The 24,534-nt window shown below is 45.7% G+C and overlaps 1 protein-coding gene across 1 annotated transcript in view; it reads right to left on the bottom strand.

Annotated features, from left to right (window-relative positions):
• HELQ (helicase, POLQ like) overlaps positions 1-24,534 on the bottom strand; it is a gene marked incomplete in the record, with an annotated part of 237,703 nt that overhangs the window by 128,318 nt on the left and 84,851 nt on the right. The window contains 3 exon segments of the mRNA XM_030190564.1: positions 1,786-1,890; positions 13,202-13,343; positions 24,042-24,281. Of these exon segments, the coding sequence (XP_030046424.1) occupies positions 1,786-1,890; positions 13,202-13,343; positions 24,042-24,281 (487 nt within the window).

Below are 24,534 nucleotides of genomic sequence, written 5' to 3'. Positions count from 1 at the left end.
GAGGATGATGAGGTAAAGAAAAACTCAGTAGGGAAAGAGAAACATCACAGGCCCACTCAGGGCCCACTGCACAAAGCTTTCCAAGCTGTTAACATTTGCTTTAGACTGGTTGTAGCCAATCTAAAGCAAATGTTATTTAGCCAGTAATGCACAAAGGAGTTTTCCATGGCTCTAATGTGTGCGGTTAGCAGCTACTGAAAACCCTATAATAATGTATTACAAGGAGCTCATTAGCATTAAAAATGAGCATTCCAAGTAATGCACAGACAGTTCCATACATGGAGTGCCTACCTTTAATGTACAAACTTATGGCAGGTCTGAACCTGTTATCATGGAATGCAGTCTGTTTGCACTGTACAGTAGTGCAAGCAGACTGACCTCTTAAGGTAAGTACTGACGTGCACAACCCCCTTCAAGCCTTCCCACAAAACTTTTTGGCATCCCTGGTGGTTCAGTGGACTGTCTCCTGACCCCCCCCCATGCCTCCTGACCCCAGGTGCAAGTGGACCCCAATCCCCCTGTGCCTCTTGTCCCTCCCGCAAAAAATCCATATATACCCCGATCCCCTGCGCCCCTTCCCAGCTCCTCCCCACACCTCCCAACCCCTGTAAAAAAAAAATCACTGATGGTCCCAGTGGAACCCTACCCCCCCAACAGTCTCCAACACCCCCTCCCAACCCCCCAAACAAGAATCTCAAACCCTGAATACCCTCATGCCCCCCCCCCCCCGAGGCAAGAATGGCCTTGGTAGTCTAATGACCCCGAGCCCCCCCCCTCAAAATCAACAATGGCACTAATAGTCTAGTGATCTCCTCCCCTCCTCTCGATCCCCCCCCCAAATACCTGAAAAAACATGGAGGCAGGAAGCCAGGAGCAACAACTCCTACCCTCCTGCCTCAGGCCCACCCTGCACAAAATGGCAGCGCCAGCCCTGACCGGTGCATCCTGGGATACACTGGGCAGGGCTAAGTACTACTTCCTTATATGGTGCTTAGCCCCACCCAGTGCATTCCAGGATGCACTAGGAAGGGCTGAGTGCCTCCATTTTGTGCAGGGCGGGCTCGAGGCAGGAGGGTGGGCAGTGTTGCTCTCCCCTCTTGTCTCCATCTTTTTCCAGGTATTGTGGGGAGGGTTGAGAGCAGGGGAGGAGGTCACTAGACCATCAGGGCCATTGTTGCTTTTGGGGAGGGGGGAGTGTCGGAAAGGGGTGCGGGGGATCTCAGAGACACCAGGGATATTTTTTTGCATGGGGGGGGGGGGGGGGGTGGAAGGGTCGGGGAGGCGTGAGGGAGGTCCGGTCTGCATTGAGAGCTGTCAAAATTCCAAACAACGACCGATGCACAAAGGAGGATCCGTGCAGCTCATTTGCATGCAATCTCCTTTGTACATTGGTCACTGTTTGCGACTTGCTAGATTTTACTGAGGCAGCCGTATTTTACAGCTGTTGTGCATCGGGCCTTCAGTTCACTATTTCAAACACCCAGAGCACTATTCCATGCTTCATGTGTCCACCCAATGTGCTACTTGCTTATTTTACAGCACCCTGCTCAACAATATTCTCTAACTAACACATTAAATTCTAGCATTTGAAGAAAAAAAAGCTTACCTACCCCTGCTTTACAGGCATGTGTTAGGACCAATGCCTCTCTATGGGCCTCTCACCAAACCTCGCTAGCGATTCCCGGCACAGCAAATATGAGGAAGCCTGCCACACTGGAATCACTAGCACGGCTTTGTAAAAGAAGCCCTATATCTCTAGTTATTTACAAAGCTATTAAATGATACCTTCAGCCCAATCAATGACAGGAAAAGGCTTTGGACTCCCTTGCAGTAGTCATGCAGCAGGCTGCTGTAGCAGTTCTCCAAAGGTCTACTAATCAGGTCTTTAACCTACCAATAAAATCAAAAATAACTATTATGCTCTTTTTGTGATGTATACCATTAAAATAATAAAAACCTGAGACAGTTTCTTCTCACAAATGAACTCTGTTCATAGTTTTATCCTTGCTTAAATCTTTACCTTTAAATGAAGCAAAATGTTTTGATACCCATCAAACAAATTCAGATTACCACATCTGTGTGTTGGTATTTATTTATTTGTTGCATTTGAATCTCACATTTTCCCATCTATTTGCAGACCCAATGTGGCTTACAATATTATATCATGGCAGGCGCCATTCAAGAGTAGATAAACAATTGGTTACATACAAAAACAAGTGTAACATAATGGATATGATCAATTCAATAAATCAGAAAACAGTCAGATTATCAAGTAAGTAGTGATGCATTGGAATTCCTATTGTTAATTGTTATGGTGAGCCTTGTTAAAAAGAAAAGTCTTTAGTGATTTTTGAAAGTTGGTTAGATCATGAATAGTTTTCAGATCAAGTGGTAATGAATTCCACAGCTGCGTGCCAATGTAGGAAAAGCAGGACGCATGTACTAGTTTGTATTTTAGACCTTTACAGCTAGGGAAATGAAGACCCAGGAATGTGCGTGCTGATCTTTTAGCGTTCCTGGGTGGCAAGTCAATAAGGTCTGACATGTATGCCGGGGCATTATCATGAATGACTTTATGAACCAGACTGCAAACTTTGAACACAGTACGTTCTTTAACTGGAAGCCAATGGAGCTTCTCTCTAAGGGGTTTTGCGCTTTCATATTTTGTCTTTCCAAATATGAGTCTAGCTGTGGTGTTCTGGGCTGTCTGAAGTTTCTTGATGATATGTTCTTTACAACCAGCATACAGCACATTGCAATAGTCTAGATGACTCAGCACCATTGATTGTACCATGTTGCGAAAAATACCTCTTGGGAAGAAAGGTTTCAGTCTTCTGAGTTTCTACATAGACTGAAACATCTTCCTGGTTGTATTCTTCACATGGTTTTCAAGTGTGAGATTTCGATCAATGGTAACTCCGAGAATCTTCAGGGTGTCTGAGACAGGGAGGGAAAAGTTTGGTGTGGTTTTGGAGGTGAATTTGCTTGTGTTATATTGTAAATTATGTATAAGGCATTGCATTTTTTTCAGCATTAAGTTTTAATTGAAAAGCATTCGCCCATGAATGCATAATTTGGAAGCTTTGGTTGATGTCGTCCATAATTTCCAAAATGTGAGTGTCTCACAATGCATCAGTAGATCTGTTATTCTGCCTAATGACCAACAATCTGAAGAGTCAAAGGTCCAAAGGGATAAATTAAGTTTAGTTCTCTCCTATTTCAATTTGTCACATTCATTTGCTTGTTTCTACATAAAGTTACCAAACTAATCCCAAAAGGAACAAACCTCAGTTTACAAAACTAAATATAAAGACAACATAGAAGCTGGTGGCAGCTTATACACCAATTGATTTATTGAACAATGAGCTTTCAAATGCAAGCGTTCACATCAGATGAATTTGACAAAGGGGATTCTTGTCCTTGAAAGCTCATACTTCAATAAACTGCTTAGTCTATAAGGTGCCACTGTCTTATTTGTCAATTGTGCTGCTATAGACTAACAGATTTACTAGCCTGCACTACCGTGTTAGAGCTTTATGAGTAAATGGCATGTGTTAGCATGCCTTAATGAATTAGTATCTTTTAGTAAATTTAGCCCTTACTCGGCTATCCCTCAAGAAATTTTCATAAATCTACAGTGTGTCAGCACACAGACTAATGTAATGAGTGCGCTGTGAACATCACATCCAATAATTTCTCATTGCCCCTTCAGACCTGCCCTGACGCATGGGTTTATATTCTACTGCCAGCCAATGGAGACAGAGAACTATTGGTCTGATTATGTTGCCCTATGTGTGGTCCTGTGCAGCCCACAGATAGCCAGTACTTCTCTATCTTCAGCATATAGCAGGCAAATAGTCCTGTGAAGTCTAAGACTGGCCTGGGGGTCCTAGGAGATTGTGAGCCTTCCCAAGAGCAAGATGATCTGACTCACTTCTCCTGTGGACATCAAGGCTTCAAGAGGGCTCGAATGGCAGGTATTGGTCTTGAGACCCTTACAGAAGCCAACTGCAACTGGTCCTTCTCTTCTCCCTCTCTACCCTGGTTCTGCTAGAGGTCAAACTGCGCTGGTATCTGCCCTCCTCCCCTACTTTTGGGAAGGGACTGGGGCTGGAAGGTTTCACTAGCTACACTTAGTGGGATTAAAATTGGAAAACAAATTTAACAAGGAACATTGAGACAGAACTGGAACTCAACCTGAGGGAGGGAAGTGCTCCAGGTGTCCTGGCTGGAGGTGAATCAGGTTAGAGTGGCCCCATGCTTCACAGAGCAAGGTCTGGGCAAGTCACAGCAGGCCAAGTGCCACAAGAATTCTGGAGCTTGTGGGAATCACTTATTGAGTGTCTATGTGACCAACCACTGCTGGGACAGCTCACTTCAAGTGGCAGCATGCTGAGGAGACTGTGCAAGACAGCAGGATTGTCAGAGCAGTATCAGCAAGAGGCACCTGGGTCTGGAACAGGTGCATTTTGTCCACAGCTGAATCTGGGCAGGATTGCATGCAAGGGCCACCAGTGTTACTCCCAAAGGGTTCTTCTTAGCAAGCTGGTGCTAGATTGGGAGTGAGGTATTTTGCTCCTGAATTTGTCCTCATACACCAGGCCTGCTTGTTTCAACAAGAGATTGGTGGCTGATACTTTTGTTAGAGATTTCCTTCCAGCTTTCCTGGTCCTGGATGGGGGATCGACTAGTATGAGGACCTGGAGAGACTCAGAGGAAGATGTAGAACAAGTCTCTGGAGTTAGAAGACTGTAGATTCTCTGAAGGGTCCCTCTGGGGAAGTTGTGGAGCACAAGGAGGAACCCATGGAAAAAGGAGAGATTCCTGCAAGGTAGGATGAAATGGTGGACCAGATTTTTAAGAGACATGAATCACCATCACACAGGCTCTGGTGATATTGAGAATCTCTGAAGAATGATCCACTGAAACCGGTTTCCTCAGAGCACCCTTTTTACAAGACATCCAGAGGCCAGCCAAGGTTTTACCTGTCATAGGGTGATCAAGCACAATTGTAACCGAATGGGACAGTTCAGATGTTGGTCTGAAAATAGGCAGGTCCTGACTTTACTCTTTGATGGTAGAGAAGAAGTTGGTCTGCCGAAGGTGGATGCGTTAGTCTTGGCTGTGATCAAGATTACCATTAGGGTCAAAACAGGAGTGGTCCTGATGTATTCACAGGATTGGTATCTCCACTGGATTCAATACCTGCCAGAATGTTGCATGGAGGTGGCACACTCGGTAGCAGGTTCTGACTCATGCTCTATATGATTTAATCTGGAGGTCAACGAACTACACGACTAAAGTGGTGAAGGTGCAGTGCCTGTTGTAACTATGGAACTGGTCAGCAGCTGTGGTATGAAAGACGTGACTTATTATTACATGGGCATAGTTTGGGGGGGGAGGCGAGGGGGCAGTGACAACCCATCCTTGAATCCCCCGAGGCACCAGCAGCCTCTGTGAGAAAGCAGCACACACGCTGCTTTAGACCTGCCCCCGGAAGGCTTTCTTTCTTCAACTTCCTGTTCCAGGAAGCTGTAGGAGAGCGAAGAGCTTCAGTAGCAGGTCTAAAGCAACGTGCATGCTGCTTTTTCGCTGAGGCTGCCAGAGGCTCGGGGGGATTGGAAGACTGGGGGGGGGAGAAATACCGGGTGCCACTGGAAGACAACAGTGCTGTGGTGATGGTGGCGGTGGAGGGGCTTGAAGGAGATCGAGAGAGACAGGGGTGGGCCTGGGCGGGGAAGGTTTAAAAAATGAGACCTTGGGGGGGGGGGGGGGGGGAGAAGAGTAAGAGAGAGGTGGAGAAGGAGCAGAAGATGGATGGGACTAGGGGGTTTGAGGGGGTGGTGTGGGGGGAGGGAGAGGGAGCAGAAAATGAATGGGACTAGGGGGTGTGGGAGAGGGAGCAGAAGATGGATGGGACTAGAGGGTGTGGATGGGGGGAGGGAGAAGGAGCAGAAGATGGATGTGACTAGGGGGTTTGAGGGGGTGGTGTGGGGAGAGGGAGCAGAAAATGAATGGGACTAGGGGGTGTGGGAGAGGGAGCAGAAGATGGATGGGACTAGAGGGTGTGGATGGGGGGAGGGAGAAGGAGCAGAAGATGGATGTGACTAGGGGTGTAGGGGGAAGGGGAACAGAGCAGAGCAGAAGATGAGTGGGACTTGGTGATTGAATGGGAAAGGAAGACAAGAGGAGAGAGAAGAACTGGAAAAGCCAACCTAGAAAAGGAAAGTGGAAAAGAGTGGGACCAGCCCAATCAGAACAATAGTACTCAGACAACAAAGGTAGAAAAGAAAAAAATTATTTTTATTGAGATGTGCCTGCTTTGTGAAATGTACATTTATTTAATGTATTTATATTTTAGTTTTGTATTTTGCAGAGTACAGGAGAAAAAAACATTTCTGTTTCTCTCTTACCAGTATTGCCCTGCTTGTAGAGTCTGGCTTTCTTGGGTGGAGGGGAGGGGGGGGGGGGGTCTCCATTTCAGTTTTTGTCTGAATGGTTTTTTCTGGCCCCCTATATATATATATATATATGCTGGCTTCATATTCAGTATTCTAGGCTTGTGTATGTGTGTGTTTTGAATAACTATAATGAATATGTATAAGATGTATGTATGCAAATGAATATGCTAATGTGCCACATCCCCAAATGAAACTGTCAAACTACGCTCATGCTTATTAAGCTTCCTTTTAAGGGAAAGACTCTCCTTGGGGAAGATTTGGAGACATCTGTGAAGGACTTATGTGAGTCTAAGGTTCTAAGGCTCCTGGAAGGTAGGCCTTGAGAAGCAGGTTGCCTCTATTCACGGAAAGGTTGGTGAACTCATTAAGGAGGCACTTCTGGGATACCTAGAAGTATCACCCAGGAAGTCAGTGGTGCCCCAGGGGAGTTGGTTCCCTAACAGAGGGCAGTCCTTTGAAGGAGACTGAAGAGGTGGTCAACAAAGTGGTCCTGGGGTTCACAATGAGCTTTTTTTTAGGTGGGGGGAGGAGGAGGCTTATGGTCTGCTGGAATTCATGGGTGGATGTGTAATATGGTTTTATTAAATATAGGCCCAGATCACCTCAGACCTGCCTTGAATTTGGTTGACTCTTTTCTGACACTTCTACAGAGTCCCCCTTAAATATCCCTACAAATGTAGGGGCGGTCAGGGAGATGAGAGAGAATGCTACTCCTGGAGAAAATGGTTTCTGTACCTTTGCAACATCTACTAATGAACATCAGAATACACAAGAAGCATTGCCAAGTCAAAGCAGCAGCAAGGGTCGAGGCTGTAGATGCAAAGGCATTGCACCAGCACTCATAAGTAGGAAGGCAGAGCTGACCTTGTGTGTTTCTTATGGAATCAGAAAGCGCCTGGGGTTAGCCTGCAAAAAGGTAAGCACAAGGAGGCACACAAACATCAGCCTGTATTGGGCATCAGGAGCGAGAAGCAAGTACCAGAGCTCCGCAGCCCACGTTGCGCTTTGGCTCAAGACCCTGTTGATGTTACTAGTGAGTAAAAGACCCCCATTTCTAATTCCCAGGACTCTATACAGTGTGCAAAATGACTTGCCCAAGATCAAAAGCAGCAGCAGAGGGAACTAGGCTTCCCTGGATGTCAGCCATGTGCTTTAACCACTAGGCTACTCCTCCAATGCAGGTTAACACTCTGTCTCATGTTCAAGGATGATTTTTGAAGCATGGTATTGGAATCACAGTGCATCTCTCCTGGATATTCCGGCCTTCATACAGGATGGTCTGAACAGCAGTCTGGTCCTTAATTTTTTGTGACTCCAGGTAGTAGCCACCGTGTTAAGGGAGGCATTTCCATGGGCACCCCTTAATTGCTCATCCAGGTGTCAGGCATTTTCTGAGAGGAGTGAAGTATCTGCAGCCTTCTCAGTGTCTAGTAGTTTCTCTGTGGGACTGCAATATCATCTTATCAGCTCTGGTAAGGCCATTCTTTGAGCTGCTTAGGGATGCATCTCTTAAGAATACTGCACTGTAGAAAATGTTTCTGGTAGATATCTGGAGTATTCTGGACAAGGCCAGCTCTTCCTGGAGACATCTGAGGGAATCATGATTCAGAAGGTCCCCTTCCTTTTTTGCTAAATTGTTCGCCATTTCATATTAATCAGGTGGTTTCCTTGCTGGCATTCAGAGAGGTAGAAACCAGTAGAATGGGGAAGCTGTATCACTTGGATATTTGTAGAGTCATAAGTACATAAGTAATGCCATACTGGGAAAAGACCAAGGGTCCATCGAGCCCAGCATCCTGTCCACGACAGCGGCCAATCCAGGCCAAGGGCACCTGGCAAGCTTCCCAAATGTACAAACATTCTATACATGTTATTCCTGGAATTTTGGATTTTTCCAAGTCCGTTTAGTAGCGGTTTATGGACTTGTCCTTTAGGAAACCGTCCAACCACTTTTTAAACTCTGCTAAGCTAACCGCCTTCACCACTTTCTCCGGCAACGAATTCCAGAGTTTAATTACACGTTGGGTGAAGAAAATTTTCTCCGATTTGTTTTAAATTTACTACACTGTAGTTTCATCGCATGCCCCCTAGTCCTAGTATTTTTGGAAAGCATGAACAGACGCTTCACATCCACCTGTTCCACTCCACTCATTATTTTATATACCTCTATCATGTCTCCCCTCCAAGCTGTATAGCCCTAGAGGCATATTTTCAAAGCACTTTGGGAGGCTAAGTTCCATATGTTTCTATGGAACTTTGGGAGGCTAAGTGCTTTGAAAATAAGCCTCCTAGCCTCCTTAGTCTTTCTTCATAGGGAAGTCGTCCCATCCCCGCTATCATTTTAGTCGCCCTTCGCTGCACCTTTTCCAATTCTACTATATCTTTCTTGAGATGCGGCGACCAGAATTGAACACAATACTCAAGGTGCGGTCGCACCATGGAGCGATACAACGGCATTATAACATCCTCACACCTGTTTTCCATACCTTTCCTAATAATACCCAACATTCTATTCGCTTTCTTAGCCACAGCAGCACACTGAGCAGAAGGTTTCAGTGTGTTATCGACGACGACACCCAGATCCCTTTCTTGGTCCGTAACTCCTAACGTGGAACCTTGCATGACGTAGCTATAATTCGGGTTCTTTTTTCCCACATGCATCACCTTGCACTTGCTCACATTAAACATCATCTGCCATTTAGCCGCCCAGTCTCCCAGTCTCGTAAGGTCCTCTTGTAATTTTTCACAATCCTGTCGTGATTTAACGACTTTGAATAACTTTGTGTCATCAGCAAATTTAATTACCTCGCTAGTTACTCCCATCTCTAGATCATTTATAAATATATTAAAAAGCAGCGGTCCTAGCACGGACCCCTGAGGAACCCCACTAACTACCCTTCTCCATTGTGAATACTGCCCATTTAACCCCACTCTCTGTTTCCTATCCTTCAACCAGTTTTTAATCCACAATAGGACATTTCCTCCTATCCCATGACCCTCCAATTTCCTCTGTAGCCTTTCATGAGGTACCTTGTCAAACGCCTTTTGAAAATCCAGATACACAATATCAACCGACTCCCCTTTGTCCACATGTTTGTTCACTCCTTCAAAGAATTGAAGTAAATTGGTCAGGCAAGATTTCCCCACACAAAAGCCATGCTGACTTGGTCTCAGTAATCCATGTTCTCGGATGTGCTCTGTAATTTTGTTTTTAATAATAGCCTCTACCATTTTCCCAGGCACCGACGTCAGACTCACCGGTCTATAATTTCCCGGATCTCCCCTGGAGCCTTTTTTAAAAATGGGCGTTACATTGGCCACCCTCCAATCTTCCGGTACCACGCTCGATTTTAAGGATAAGTTGCATATCACTAGCAGTAGCTCCGCAAGCTCGTTTTTCAGTTCTATCAGTATTCTAGGATGAATACCATCCGGTCCAGGAGATTTGCTACTCTTCAGTTTGCCGAACTGCCCCATTACGTCCTCCAGGTTTACCGTGAAGTCAGTAAGTTTCTCCGGCTCGTCCGCTTGAAATACCATTTCCGACACCGGTATCCCACCCAAATCTTCCTCGGTGAAGACCGAAGCAAAGAATTCGTTCAGTCTCTCCGCTACGTCTTTGTCTTCCTTGATCGCCCCTTTTACCCCTCGGTCATCCAGCGGCCCAACCGATTCTTTTGCCGGCTTCCTGCTTTTAATATACCGAAAAAAATTTTTACTATGTTTTTTTGCCTCTAATGCTATCTTTTTTTCATACTCCCTCTTGGCCTTCTTAATCTGCGCCTTGCATTTGCTTTGACACTCCTTATGCTGTTTCTTGTTATTTTCAGACGGTTCCTTGCAACAATACTTGTAGGTTACTAATGGTCATGGGCGTAGACTGAGGGGGGGGGGGCCAGGGGGTCAATGCCCCCCCAAACAACGACGAGGCGCCACCGCGCCAGTAGTTAAAAAAAAAAAAAAGCAGGCACGCGCTCCTCTCCATCCGCTTGGCTTCCCTGCCCTCTCTGTCTGCGTCCCGCCTTCCTCTGATGTCATTTCCTTTCGGCTGGGACGCAGACAGAGAGGGCAGGGAAGCCAAGCGGACGGAGAGGAGCGTGTCTGTCTACCCCCCTCTCTTCCTCCCTCCCTCCGGCGCAGGGAGCAGTCGTTTTCAGTGTTCCTGGCAGCGGTAGCGACGTACACGCTGCCTTCGGCTTTGCCCTGCATAGGTGGGAACAGGAACTTGAAGAGAAGGCTTCCGGGGCAGTCCGAAGGCAGCGTGTACATCGCTACCGCTGCCAGGAACACAGAAAAGCTGAAGAAGACTGTTGCCTGCTCCGGAGGGAGGGAGGAAGAGAGGGGGGTAGACGGAGTCACGATCTTGGACCTCGCGGGGGGGGGGGGGGGGGAGCAGAAGGAAGATGGATGGAACTGGGAGGGGTGGGGAGCAGATGGAAGATGGATGGGACTGGGAGGGGTGGGGAGCAGAGGGAAGGAGCAAGAGATGGATGGGACTGGTAGCGTTGGTAGCAGAGGGAAGGACCAGGAGATGGATGGGACTGGGAGGGTGGGAGCAGAGGGAAGGAGCAAGAGATGGATGGGACTGGGAGGGGTGGGGAGCAGATGGAAGATGGATGGGACTGGGAGGGGTGGGGAGCAGAGGGAAGGAGCAAGAGATGGATGGGACTGGTAGCGTTGGTAGCAGAGGGAAGGACCAGGAGATGGATGGGACTGGGAGGGGTGGGGAGCAGAGGGAAGGAGCAAGAGATGGATGGGACTGGGAGGAGTGGGGAGCAGAGGGAAGGAGCAAGAGATGGATGGGACTGGGAGGGGTGGGGAGCAGAGGGAAGGAGCAAGAGATGGTTGTGACTGGGAGGGGTGGGGAGCAGAGGGAAGGAGCAAGAGATGGATGGGACTGGGAGCGTTGGGAGCAGAGGGAAGGACCAGGAGATGGATGGGACTGGGAGCGTTGGGAACAGAGGGAAGGACGAGGAGATGGATTGGACTGGGAGGGGTGGGGAGCAGAGGGATGGACCAGGAGATGGATGGGATTGGGAGAGGTCAGGCACAGCAGAGGGAAGGAGCAGAAGATGGATGGGACGGAGGGATGGTGAGTAGAGGGAAGGAACAGAAGATGGATGGGACTGGGAGGGGTGGGGAGCAGAGGGAAGGAGCAAGAGATGGATGGGACTGGGAGGGTGGGGAGCAGAGGGAAGCCTACTGGAAAGAAGACACTGCATAAAACAGAAGACACTGGGACCAAAGCGAATAGAAAAACTAAATGATCAGACAACAAAGGTAGATAAAAGTATTTTATTCAGAATTTATTAATTGAAATATGTCAGCTTTTTGAAATGTGCATCTGTGATATTTTGCCTGTAAATTTCAATTCCGTCCTCCATATTAGTATATGCATTTGCATATGTATATATGCAAATCAATATGCTAATATGCTCCGCCCATCCTTTGCCCCCCCCCCCCCAAATGAAACAGTCAAACTACGCCTATGCTAATGGTTTCTGCAAGTCTGATCACCTCTTTGTTCTTTTCAGAAGGAAAAGTGAGGCTGCATCTAAGGCAATGATGGCTCACTGGAACAAAGAGGCAGGGGTGGCCTCTTTGGGGAGCGGCATCTCTCTCTTCCTTCCTCCACCCTGTTCGCAGCATTTACTTGTTGTTTCATCATGTTCCTGTTTCGTCAGAGGCTCAGGCAACTGCAGTAAAGAGAAGAGGCGGGTGCTGAGGCAGGGCAGTGGAACCGCATGGGAACCACAGCCGCCAGCTTTTGGAACGTGAGAAAACAAGGTAAATGCCGTGAACAGGGTGGAGGAAGGAAGAGGGCAGCATCTCGGCCCGAGGGGGGGGGGGGCATCTTAGCTCCGCCTCAGGCAGATTCTTGCCTTGGGCTGCCCCTGCAAAGAGGTGATTACTCTGGCATATATTGTTAAGGGTCACGCAGTAACTCATGGACAATGGGCTCATTCAAGCAGAGTGCAGGCATTGTCTTAGGCAAAACGTAGTTTGGTTCCTCTGCTGGACATTTATAGCGTGGCCACTTGGTTGACACTGCATTCTTTTGTGATAAATTACAGGTTGAATATTCAGGATCAGCACGATGTGGCATTTGGGGCAAGTGTGTTAGAAGCAGGTCTGTAAAGATCTAGCCTTCAGTAGATTCTTTCCACGCATATGGACTGATCTAGAGGGATGATGAGGAAAGAGAAATTAGATCTTATCTGTTAATGTTCTTTCCTTGAATCCCTCCAGACCAGCCCTATTGGTTCTGCATTGTATATGTGTGTCTTTGTTCCTCAAAAAGTTTGTTGAAGGCTGACTCAGTTATCCGTAGTTTCCAATGCTGTTTTTTTTTTTTTTGGGGGGGGGGGGGGGGTTAGTTATGTTTGTTTTGTTATAGGAATACTGGCTGTTTATGAACTAAACAGAATCTTATATAGTTGATGTCAAACAGTTTTTGTCTCAGTCTTCTGACAGAAGAGCATAAACCCATGTGTCTGAGGGACTCAAGTAAAGAGATGCCTTGCTGTTGATGAAACCCTTATTGGCCTATCAATGGTGCAGAAGTGACAACTACTTATGACATGACCACATTTTCCATACCTCTAATAGAATTACTATATATTAGAAGAAGAGAAAGTTGAGTACAAGTAAAAAGGTCACTATGGATTAAAATGATGGTTAAGATCATACATATTAGTGTCATACCCTCTTTAACAAGGCTTAAAAACAAAGTGACTTACAAGCTGTTTCTCCTTCTCCTGTGCAATAAGAATGCTCTCACCAGCAGTGTCAATGCCAGCTCGACCTGCTCTGCCGATCATCTGTTTGTACTGTGCCCTCTTCAAGAAATCTCTAGCAACATAGGGAGCCCGTATAACAACCCTACGAAGTAAGAACATATCTTGAATATCAGTTTCTCCATCAGACTTTCAATAAATATACTATACGTATAGGAGGTAATTTTAGAACTGGTCACCTGCATTTTGAGGGCAAAAAGGCACCTATATCTTTATAAAATACTAGCACATATTCTGCAGGAATCAAGAGCAGATGTAAATGTACAAAGATACAAAAGTATGCATGCAAATCATAACTCTGCCCATGCTCTATTCAAACTATGCCCCAGAACACACCTACACCAAACATATGTAGTTTTATGCATGGGGTAATTTAATAAAAGATATTAACCCCCAGATTCTATATAATATGACTTGAGATGCACATGCAGTTCAGGTCATATTCTGTATTGCGTGCACAATTTAATTATCTTAAGCCAATCAGCACCAATAATTTCCAATTAAAAAGCAATTATTGACACTGGCTTTAATTAGAATTTACGTGCACAACTTGCTAAGTGTATTCTATAAAGTGATGCGCGTAAATTCTAATGCATGCTGCCAAAAAGGGGTGTGGTCATGGGTGTTTCAACAAATTATGCATGCTGTTATAATCGTAAATTCCCGCAACTAGATTTAGTCATGCGGACAGGCCCTATGCATATTCTATAACTTTAGGAGTAGTTTATAGAATACGCTTAGGTGTATTTTTTTCAGTGCCACATATAGAATCGAGCCCTAAACTCTTCATCCTTGGTGAATCTGACATCAGAAGTTATAGCACAATCTTCCTCTATCCTTGCAGAGCAATTGGGGGGAGGAGGAAGGACAGGAGGACAGTAAAAGTTGAAAAAAAACAGAGGAGCCCTTTCAACACAGCCTCTTCTCTAGCCTGACTTTCAAATGGATGCCAAGAAAGAGCAATTTTCAAGAGGGAGATTTTAAGTACAGGCCCACACCCCCACTCTGCCTCCTTGCTTCACCCCCCTGCTTCCCGCCCCACCATGCTCTGCCTCCTAGCTTCACCTCCATTCGGTGTCGTTCCAGAAAATACTTTATTTACACTGGTGCAAGAGGGATAGATGAGAAATAGATGTATGTCCTCCTGTACTGTGCAAAATATAAAGATAGCAAATGTTATTTAAATTATAAATAAAATTAATTTTTTCTACCTTCATTGTTTGATAATTTATTTTTGTAATCATATTGGTTCAAGTTTCTGGTTCTGCTTTCTTCTGTCTCTCCCCTTAACTTGGTTTCCAGGACCTCCTATCCATTTACTATTTCTTTTCTCTTTGTCTCTTTCAGTTCCTGCCCTACATCCACAATGATCTTTCACATTCAACTTTCTTACTTTTGTTTTGCCTATGTTCACTCAGATTTATTTATTTATTGCATTTGTATCCCACATTTTCCCACCTATTTGCTGGCTCAATGTGGCTTACAATTTTTCCATCACGACTTATGCCATTTCAGAATACAGATACAATTGGTAATACATATAGAACATGGATGAGGTAATGAACAGTTAGGTAACAAATAATTGACATGGATTACATACAATTGGTATCACATATTGAACGTGGATTACATAATGAAATTAGACAAAACGATATAAGGAGAAAATTATCCGATTATTAAATAAATGATGGTGAATTACGGTTCCAATTGAGTCATTATGGTATGTCATGTTAAAGAGATATCTCTTCAGTGCCTTACGGAAATTAATTAATTACCCCTCCTTCTCACCATCCAGTCTTCAAGCTCTATATCTTTTACCTTCCCCTCTATTCATGTCCAACATCTCCCCTCTTTGTTTATTTCCCTATTTATCCAGCATATCTCCCTTCTCTCTTCCCTTCTTCTCCATCTATGTCCAACATAATATCCCCTTCTTTTCCACTTCATATCCAGAATCTCTGTCGTTTCCCACCCTTGTCTGCCATCTTTCCCTCTGTTCTCTTCCCCCTCACTCCAGCACTGTTCTTGCCTTTTCCTCACTGCCATCATCATCATGCCTTTGCCACATAAATGAAAGAAGAGGGCAGCACAGGGCTTGGGGACTCATGCCCCCGTGTTCGGCATCTGCTGGTCCCCACTCCCTCAGACAAAGACAGTGGATGCTGAGAATGGGCACAGGCTCTATGGTTCCCGCTGCCCTCTTCTTTCAGTTCTGTCATTTCAGGAATGCCTTCTAAATATTTGCATACCCTCCTCTGCCTGTAGAAATGTCAGTTTCCTTGGCGGGAGTGCAGGAGATGACCCGTCAAAGTGGGAGACTTGGCAGGTTATCTCCCATTCTCTTGTAGTGTTGTGTCAGATTTGGAATTGGTCTGACAGTCTGAAGTAATTACTCAAGCCTCTCTTCCTCATCACCTGCTTCCAGTACGTCTGCACATAAGGGAGGTGATGCAGGTAAGTCATCTGGATTCAGCATGTTAGCCAGTGCATTTGGCTTTACTTGGGAGCAGGAAGGCATGCAAGCAGGCACTAGGTGAGGGACGTGATCTCAGCCAGAAGTGAAGCTAAAGGGAGTTCCAAGGCCATCGCTCTTGTTTTGAATTGAATTAGATTGGATTTAGCTCATGCCTTTCTCAAAATTTCAAGATGAGTTACATTCAGGTACCATAAGTATTTTTTCTATCCCCAGAGACCTTACTTTCTAGGTTTGTACCTGTTAGGACTTGAGTAGTGAGCCCTTGTGCCACGACTGAGCACGGGAGATGAAGAGCAGCGCCGCACTTGGTCAGGCAGTCGGACAACCCCTAGCTTCACCTGGGAAGCGACCACCGTTCCCCAGGAGTTGAGCCCCCAGGTGCAGGTGGCCACCAGGACTTCGGGATCCGGACGGGGTTGGGCAGCCAATGACCTGGCTAGTGATAAATGCGGGCGTAACTCAGCGGGTAATCAGGTACAGTCCAAAGATCAAGGCAGGCAGCAATACAGCGGGTAGTCAGGTACGGTCCAAAGGTCAAGGCAGGCAGCAACACAGCGGGTAGTCAGGTCCAGTCCAAGTAGTCAGGTATCAGCAGACAAGTAAGCAGTGAAACACGTGATGCGAGCACCAAACCTCTATAATCATAGAAGCTGAAGCAAAGATGGTGGCTCAGGCCAGCTCTTAAATAGGCCTCCAATCAGAGGGTCCTGGTCTCAGCTGTGAGGCAAGAGCTCCCATAGGGCACGCCCAAAAGAACTCAAGATGGCTGCCTCCTAGTGAGCTACCTAAGATGGCTGCTCCTCAAATGATCCTTCCAAGATGGCTGCCCTTCAGATGATCTTCCCAAGATGGTTGCTGCTCAGATCATCCTTCCAATATGGTCGCTGCCAGAAGAACAAGGTAGGGTTGAAACAGTACCTGAAGCAATGGACAGTTAAGTGACTTGCCAAAGATTTGAACCTGGCTTCCTAGTGGGCTCAGTGGTCATTTTACTCCCGCTTTGTGCCAAAATACACAGGCGCCCGGTATCGGAGGCTTGGGGAGAGCCGAAGATCGGATCCTGATGATGACGATGCTCGTCCCAACTGCCCGCCCTCTTTCCCCCAAGATCCGTTTCCTTTTTTTTCTTTTAAATTTACTTCCAGTCCGGCAGCGCAGCAACAGACAGCGTCAGTGAAAGCGCTCCCAGTAAAAGCGCTTCTCTTCGCTCAGTGCCCCGCCTTCTTCTGACATCATGACGTCAGAAGAAGGTGGGTCACTGAGCGAAGACAAGCGCTTTCAGTGGGAGCGCTTTCACTGACGCTGCGCTGCCAGACTCGGAGGTAAATTTGAAAAAAAAAAAAAAGTAAAGGGATCTTGGGGGGAGAAGAGGGTGGGCAGTTGGGGCAGGGGAGAGAGTGAGATGAATGGGATGGCAGGGCTCAGGGAAAGAGGGGAATTGCTGAATATGGGTGAATGGAGGGGGGCAGGGGAGAGAGGAGCATGGATGGGATGGCAGGGCTCAGGGAAAGAGGGGAATTGCTGAATATGGGTGAATGGAGGGGGGCAGGGGAGAGAGGAGCATGGATGGGATGGCAGGGCTCAGGGAAAGAGGGGAATTGCTGAATATGGGTGAATGGAGGGGGGCAGGGGAGAGAGGAGCATGGATGGGATGGCAGGGCTCAGGGAAAGAGGGGAATTGCTGAATATGGGTGAATGGAGGGGGGCAGGGGAGAGAGGAACATGGATGGGATGGCAGGGCTCAGGGAAAGACGGGAATTGCTGAATATGGGTGAATGGAGGGGGACAGGGGAGAGAGGAGCAAGGATGGGATGGCAGGGCTCAGGGAAAGAGGGGAATTGCTGAATATGGGTGAATGGAAGGGGCAGGGGAGAGAGGATCATGGATGGGAGGGCACGGCCCAGGGAGAGAGGGGAATTGCTGGATATGGAGGGGAGAGGAGAGAAGAGAGAGGAAGGAGATGAGATGAGGGAAAAGGAAAAAAGGAGAAAAACTGCACATGGATGGAGAAAATAGGCAGAAGCTGGATCCACTGGACAGTCAAGTCTGCAGAAGACCCAGCTTTTACTTACAGATGTAGGACAAGAAATGAAGAAGAAAGGCAGAAAGTAAAGAAATAAATGGAAAGGAAGCCCTGGAAATGGAGTTAAGAGGACAGATAGCAGCAGAATCGGATACTGGGCCAGCATGATCAGAAAAACAAAGTCACCAGACAACAAAGGTAGAAAAGATCATTTTATTTTCATTATAGTGTTTGGAATATGTCCACTTTGAGAATCAGGTGCTCAACATTAAAAGTTTATATTTATTTACTTATTTATGGCATTTTATCCCACATTAAACATGAATTAGGGTGTTTTGTGGCTGTACATGACAATTGTGATATTATGATCCCTTGTTTCATATTGTTGACGGTCTGCATTTTCTGTATGGGTGGTATATTGGTATATTAAGTTCTGCCCAGTGTAATATTTATGGTACAGTAAGGTTCTGAGTGTGTTTTTGCACAAAGTTGTGCATAGTGTTTTGCAGTTGAGCGATTGTGGTTAGTATATGCTTTGAGCAACCACTTTATTCTTTGACATATGATACATATCTAATATCTAAATTTAATAAAAGGTATTAATTGTGGCTTTTATTTTTTTTGTGTGTTATCAGACAATTATGGATTTAAGCTCCACCCCTAACCCCGCCCCCTTTAGCCTCCCCAAACAGTTGGGCCACCGACCGCCTATGCCAAAATACATAAGTGGTGGGCCCTTTATCTCCCTCTTTCCCTCTGATAGATAGTGGGTATGTTCATGGTAGCTACATATCTACTCTCCACCATAGCAGAACCTGCACAGTTCTAGTTTTCCACATAGTTAGCAGACCACCTCACAAGCATGTTAGAGCTCTTCTTTCCTTGCCCCCTCCTTTCCAGGTAGGGGAGCAATGGCAGGATCTGGGAGATACCTTCATGCAGAGGGAGGAACGCTAGCTGTATGCTCTCAACATCCAAGCTGTGAGGGCTAGGGATTGGAGGTTGGGGTGGAGAAGAAACTCTTAGTTCTGAGGGTCGGAAAACAGACTAGTCTCTACAGTTCATTGGAAACTAACTCCAGAAGTACAGGAAACCACACCTGCCTCAACCAGAAGGGCAAAGTGAGAATCATGGTTCCTCAATTCTGCTTGAGCTTCAGCAAAGTCTTCCTCACAGCAGGTATTGGAGTTTATGCATATAGGAGACCTGTCTCCCAGTGGAGGAGGAAGGTATCTGATACTAGTCTGCTGTGTGACCTCAGCCTGGAGTATAACTGAGGGACCTTGTTGTTGCAGTGAGTGGTGAAAAGATTCTCCAAGGGGGTGTCCCACACTCGGAAGATTTGTCTGGCAGTAGCCATGTTCAGAGACTACTCTGAGCAGGTTGATGCAACCTCATGTCTATCGGCCAGGCTGTTGTCTTTCCCCGCCAGATACGTGGCTCTGAGTTTCACGCCCTGGGCAGAGGCCCGGTGTCATATCCAGACAGCTTCCTGACACAAGAGATATAATCCTGTGCCTCCCTGCTTGTTAACATAGTATATCTGTTTGTCTGGATGAGAACAATTTGGTTGAACAGTCAACCTCTGAACGACTTTAGAGCATTCAAATTGGCTCACAGCTCCACGAGATTTATGTGAAGGGAAGGGGCAAAATGGAAGAGACTATTACAATGAACAAAATTACAGAGCATATTCAAAAGCATGGATTAATGAGACAAAACCAACATGGTTTTAGTGAAGGAAAATCTTGTCTTACCAATCTATTACATTTCTTTGAAGGGGTGAGCAAACATGTGGATAAAGGTGAGCCAGTTGATATTGTGTATCTGGATTTTCATGAAAGACTCCAGAGTAAATTGGAGAGTCATGGGATAGGAGGTAGTGTTCTATTGTGGATTAAAAACTGGTTAAAAGATAGAAAACAGAGAGTAGAGTTAAATGGTCAGCATTCTCAGTGGAGAAGGGTAGATAGTGAGGTTCCCCAAGGGTCTGTGCTGGGATCGCTGGTTTTTAACATATTTATAAATGATCTAGAAATGGGAGTAACTAGTGAGGTAATTAAATTTGCTGAATTCACAAAGTTATTCAAAGTTGCTAAATCGCAAGAGGATTGTGAAAAATTACAAGAGAACCTTACGAGACTGGGCATCCAAATGGCAGATGACGTTTAATGTGAGCAAGTACAAAGTGATGCATGTGGGGAAAGAGGAACCCAAATTATAGCTATGTAATGCAAAGTTCCACGTTAGGAGTCACTGACCAGGAAAGGGATCTAGGCGTCATCATTGATGATACATTGAAACCCTCTGCTCAGTGTGCAGTGGTGGCTAAGAAAGCAAATAGAATTTAGGTATTAATAGGAAAGGAACGGAGAACAAAAATGAGGATGTTATAATGCCTTTGAATTGCTCCATGGTGTGACCACACTTTGAATATTGTGTGCAATTCTGGTCACCGCATCTCAAAAAAGATATAGTGGAATTAGAAAAGGTACAGAGAAGGGCAATGAAAATGATAAAGGGAATCGGACGACTTCCCTATAAGGAAAGGCTGAAGCAGCTAGGGCTCTTCAGCTTGGAGAAAAGATGGCTGAGAGGAGATATGATAGAGGTCTATAAAATAATGAGTGGAGTGGAACGGGTAGACGTGAATCGCTTGTTTACTCTTTCCAAAAATACTAGGACTAGGGAGCACGCAATGAACCTACAAAGTAGTAAATTTAAAATGAATCAGAGAAAATATTTCTTCACTCAACGTGTAATTAAACTCTGGAATTTGTTGTCAGAAAATGTAGTAAAAGCAGTTAGCTTAGCAGGGTTTTAACAATGTTTGGCTAACTTCCTAAAAGAAAATTCCACAGACCATTATTAAAATGGACTTGGGGAAAATCTACTGTTTATTTCTAGGATAAGCAGCATAAAATGTATTGTACTGTTTTGGGATCTTGCCAGGTACTTATAACCTGAACTGGCCACTGTTGGAAACAGGATGCTGGGCTTGATGGACCTTCGGTCTGTCCTAGTATGGCAATATTTATGTACTTATGTCTCCTGAGCAGACCAGTGGCCCTGAGTGTGAAGCCCATCTACATGGGCCCTCCCCAGCCTAGGGTGGATGCATCTGTTGTCACTGTTGTGTGTGGATCAAATCATTCTCCACAAGAGCAACTCCCGAAAGTCGGGAGTGACCAAGGCTACATCCGCTAGGTTCCCCCAAGGCCTGAGACCACCTGGGAAGCTAGGGTCCACTGAGTTTTTATCAGATGGAGATACTCCATGGGAGTTATGTGCACTGGTCTGTAATGCCTCGGCCATGAAGGAAAGCCTGGGCTTAGACCATGTATAGCAGGACTCCTATGAACTCCAGTCTTTGCAAAGGGAACATAACCAATCATTTTCCTGAATCATGGAAAGAAGAATACCCAAGGAGACCATCTTGAACTTTTCTTTTACTAGATCTCTGTTCAGGACCCTCAAGTCTAGAATAGGCCAAAATACTTCTTCTCCTCCCCCATATTTTTGGACAATAGGAGATACTTGGAATTGAATCCCATCCTTTCTTCCCCTGGTGATACTGCTCAACTGTGTGGGCCTGTAGAAGGGAGGAGAATTCCTCTGCAAGCACTATCTGGTGCTCACAGCTGTAAAAGGAATCCCTTGGTGGACAATTTGGAGGAGTTTGATGCCAATTGAGGGCTTATACTCCTTGGTCTATTTTGAGAACCCACTGGTCAGAGATTATAAGGGCCATCTTTGATGGAAAACATTGAGCCTCCGCCCAACCGGTAGGCCATCTGGGCAGTCTCGTTTACTGCAGCTATGCTTTCCTGGAGTCAATCAAAAGCTTGGCCCCTTCTTTGGCTGGGGAGTTGGCTAGTGTTTCTGTTGCCAAGGTCTGGAGCAGGTCCCCTGGGATTGCTGGGAAAGCTGGGCCAGAGGAATATACCTACATCTTTGAGAGTAGTAGGGCCTCCTCTGGTTCCCTTCTGAAAACCCCCAAGAAGTGGAGGCCACAGAAGGAGTAGGCCAAGAAAGGGTTTTCATGGTGTCAATTCTTTTCTTGATCAGGTCAGTGACCTCCTCCACCTTGTCCCCCCAAAAGATGATCTTCTCAGCAAGAGATGTCTGTCAATTTTTCCTAAACAGCTGGTTCAAGGAGGAGCAGTGGGATTTGAGCCTGTCTTCCCAGTGGGCTCAGCATCCACAGACAGCCAGACAAGTCTGTGCATACCAGTACTCAATATGGAAAGCCTGGACGCCACATTGAAACATCATAGGTTGCCTGAGCCCAGTGCTTTCAGTATTCCTTCTGCTTGACTACTAGCTCGCAGAATTCTGCAGCCTTATCTGAGGGCCGAAAGTCTGCAAACTCCGACACACTGCGCACCAAGTCCCACAAGTAAATGCTCATGTAGAGCTGGTAGGATTCTATGTGGACACAAGCGTAGAGGCTTGGTAAACTTTCTGCCCAAAAGACTCCAAAGCTAGAATATTGCTTAGAGGCCAACCAAATTTCAGTTTCAGATTTGGCACCAGATCCGGCCTGAATTCTGGGTTTGGGTTTCGGCTGAAACCGAAACTCTCTCCCCCTTCTTCACGATCACTCTTGGGTTCCCTCCCCCTGAGGCCCCCCCTCCCAATAGCAGCTCCCACCCCTACCCCTACGGCAGTCCCTCTCCCTGGTGGTATCCCCCTCCGGGCCTACTTTTTCATTAGTGGGTAGTGAGTACAGGAGCCTCCCCATTTGCTCCTGCGCATGCCCAGCTCAGCAAATGGCTTCTGGGAGCAATGTTTGGCTTTTGCAGTGAGCCCCAGTATGGGGCTCAGTCTCCCCTTTAAAAAGAGACAGGGCATAGAACTTTTTATTTCAGGCACTGGGGAAAAAAAGGCTATGATTCTGCCTATTCTTGGTGTTAATACATGGAATGGCAATCCACCTTTCAGTAGCTCCCCACGTGGATACACAGGCACATTCCTTCTAAGGCAATGGTTCTCAACCAGTGTGTCACCAAGAGTTGGGAGGTGTCACAAAAAGTTACAGACAACACCCTTGTGCTTTTGTTAACATGTGTGGTGAGTTGGGGAGAGCTGAGAACCAGGAAGTCAAATACTTAATCTCCTTAACTAGTCCCTACTCCTGTCATTAGCCCCAGCTGGAAATGTGGCAGGTCTATGCCTCACCCCTCTCCTCCACCCCAGTAGTCACCATTATTGCATCTGTATGTCTCTTGCATCAGCAGCAGTGAAATGATATATAGGGTTGGTGTACAGCGCTGCATATGCCTTGTAGCGCTATAGAAATGATAAATAGTAGTAGTAGTTTGTTCAACTGTGAATTGTAGTTTTCAGTGTGTCATGCACATGAACATTATCTGTTAGGTGTGTCACAACAGAAGAAAGGTTGAGAACCACTGTTCTAAGGGTTACTACCAGATATTTCTCAGGTTCATTTTCTTGGATCTCTCAATGACCACTCAAGGCTGTTCCCTTGTGCTAATCATGGCACCAGTTACCTGTTGGACAAAGGATAGTAAATTCAGATATCTGGCTAATTAGGTCAGAATCAATACAGAAGAGTTCAGCTGCAGCCAAGGTTTTGCTGATGATAATCCTGAAAAACAATTTAGTCTTAGTCTCTGGAGTATTTGGGAGCCCTTTTATCTCCTAAAAAGAGCATGGTTTTCTGGCCTTGGATATCAGGATCCAGGGGCAGACTGACAGTCATCTGGGTCCCTGGCCAGTGAAGGTCATTGGACCCCCCTGGGATCTATTTTTTTAATCTTCTTACTCCACAAGAGATTGGAGTGAAAGGCAAACACTGCTTCTGTTTTTAAATTTTAAATGGTGATACTCCCTCATATATGTTGCAGGTGGTAGAATTTTAGTTATAACAAGGATTTACATTCACGTGGTGCAATAAATATTGTTTCCAAAGAGCACTGGATACATTATTCAGCTTTAATGTGGTTGTCGAATGGAAATTTTGACGACAGTGTAAGAAGCGTGACTAATTATCGATATTCAGGATAAGCATAAAACCCCATGTATTTAATCAATTTTTCCTAGGGATTTATCGGAAATGTCCTCTGTGATATCTAGAATCCTTGACATTCATATTTGTGCATGTATTTTTCTAAATAAATAATACCACTCGTGCTCAAATCAGGACCAAGCAAATTTAATCATTGGAACTTGTTGACTATGAATATTTTGTGCAGATACGGAATAAAAAATACAATCCCAAGGCATGAATCACAAAGATAGATGCTGAACACTGCACTAACCTGCGAGCTGGCAGATTGACTCCAGCAGCTAGCGTAGATGTACAAGTCAGAAGGCACAGGACACCTGCAGAATAGGCCTCCTCTATCAGCTTCCTTTCATCATTAGTAAGGCCACTGTGGTGATAGGCAATTCCAAAGGGAACTGTTCGTTTTAAAACAGGGCAAAGACCGCCATCACCTATATTCTTCAATTCTTTAATAAGGTTCTGTTTATCTTTTTCCCTGTGAGTTATGTATCCCCTATAGCAAAAAAACAAACAACAAAAAAAAAAGACTCATTATTTCCTAGAAACAATACATATAGGTTCTGATAAGCACAATACTACAAATTTTCTTATATATACACAGTAGAAGTAAATACTCAGTTCTAAGGGCTCATAGGATTAGATATATTGCACATAATAAAAATTATTTTACATCCTGTACTCTTCAGGGACAGTGGACTCGTCTTACTACAGAAGTGAACAGGCTTAACTATACTGTAGGCGGCCTT

This window comes from Microcaecilia unicolor, chromosome 2, assembly GCF_901765095.1.
Source record: "Microcaecilia unicolor chromosome 2, aMicUni1.1, whole genome shotgun sequence".
Taxonomy (NCBI): Eukaryota; Metazoa; Chordata; class Amphibia; order Gymnophiona; family Siphonopidae; genus Microcaecilia; species Microcaecilia unicolor.
Note: the sequence above shows the minus strand (reverse complement) of the source record. Positions and strands in the feature narration are given on the sequence as shown.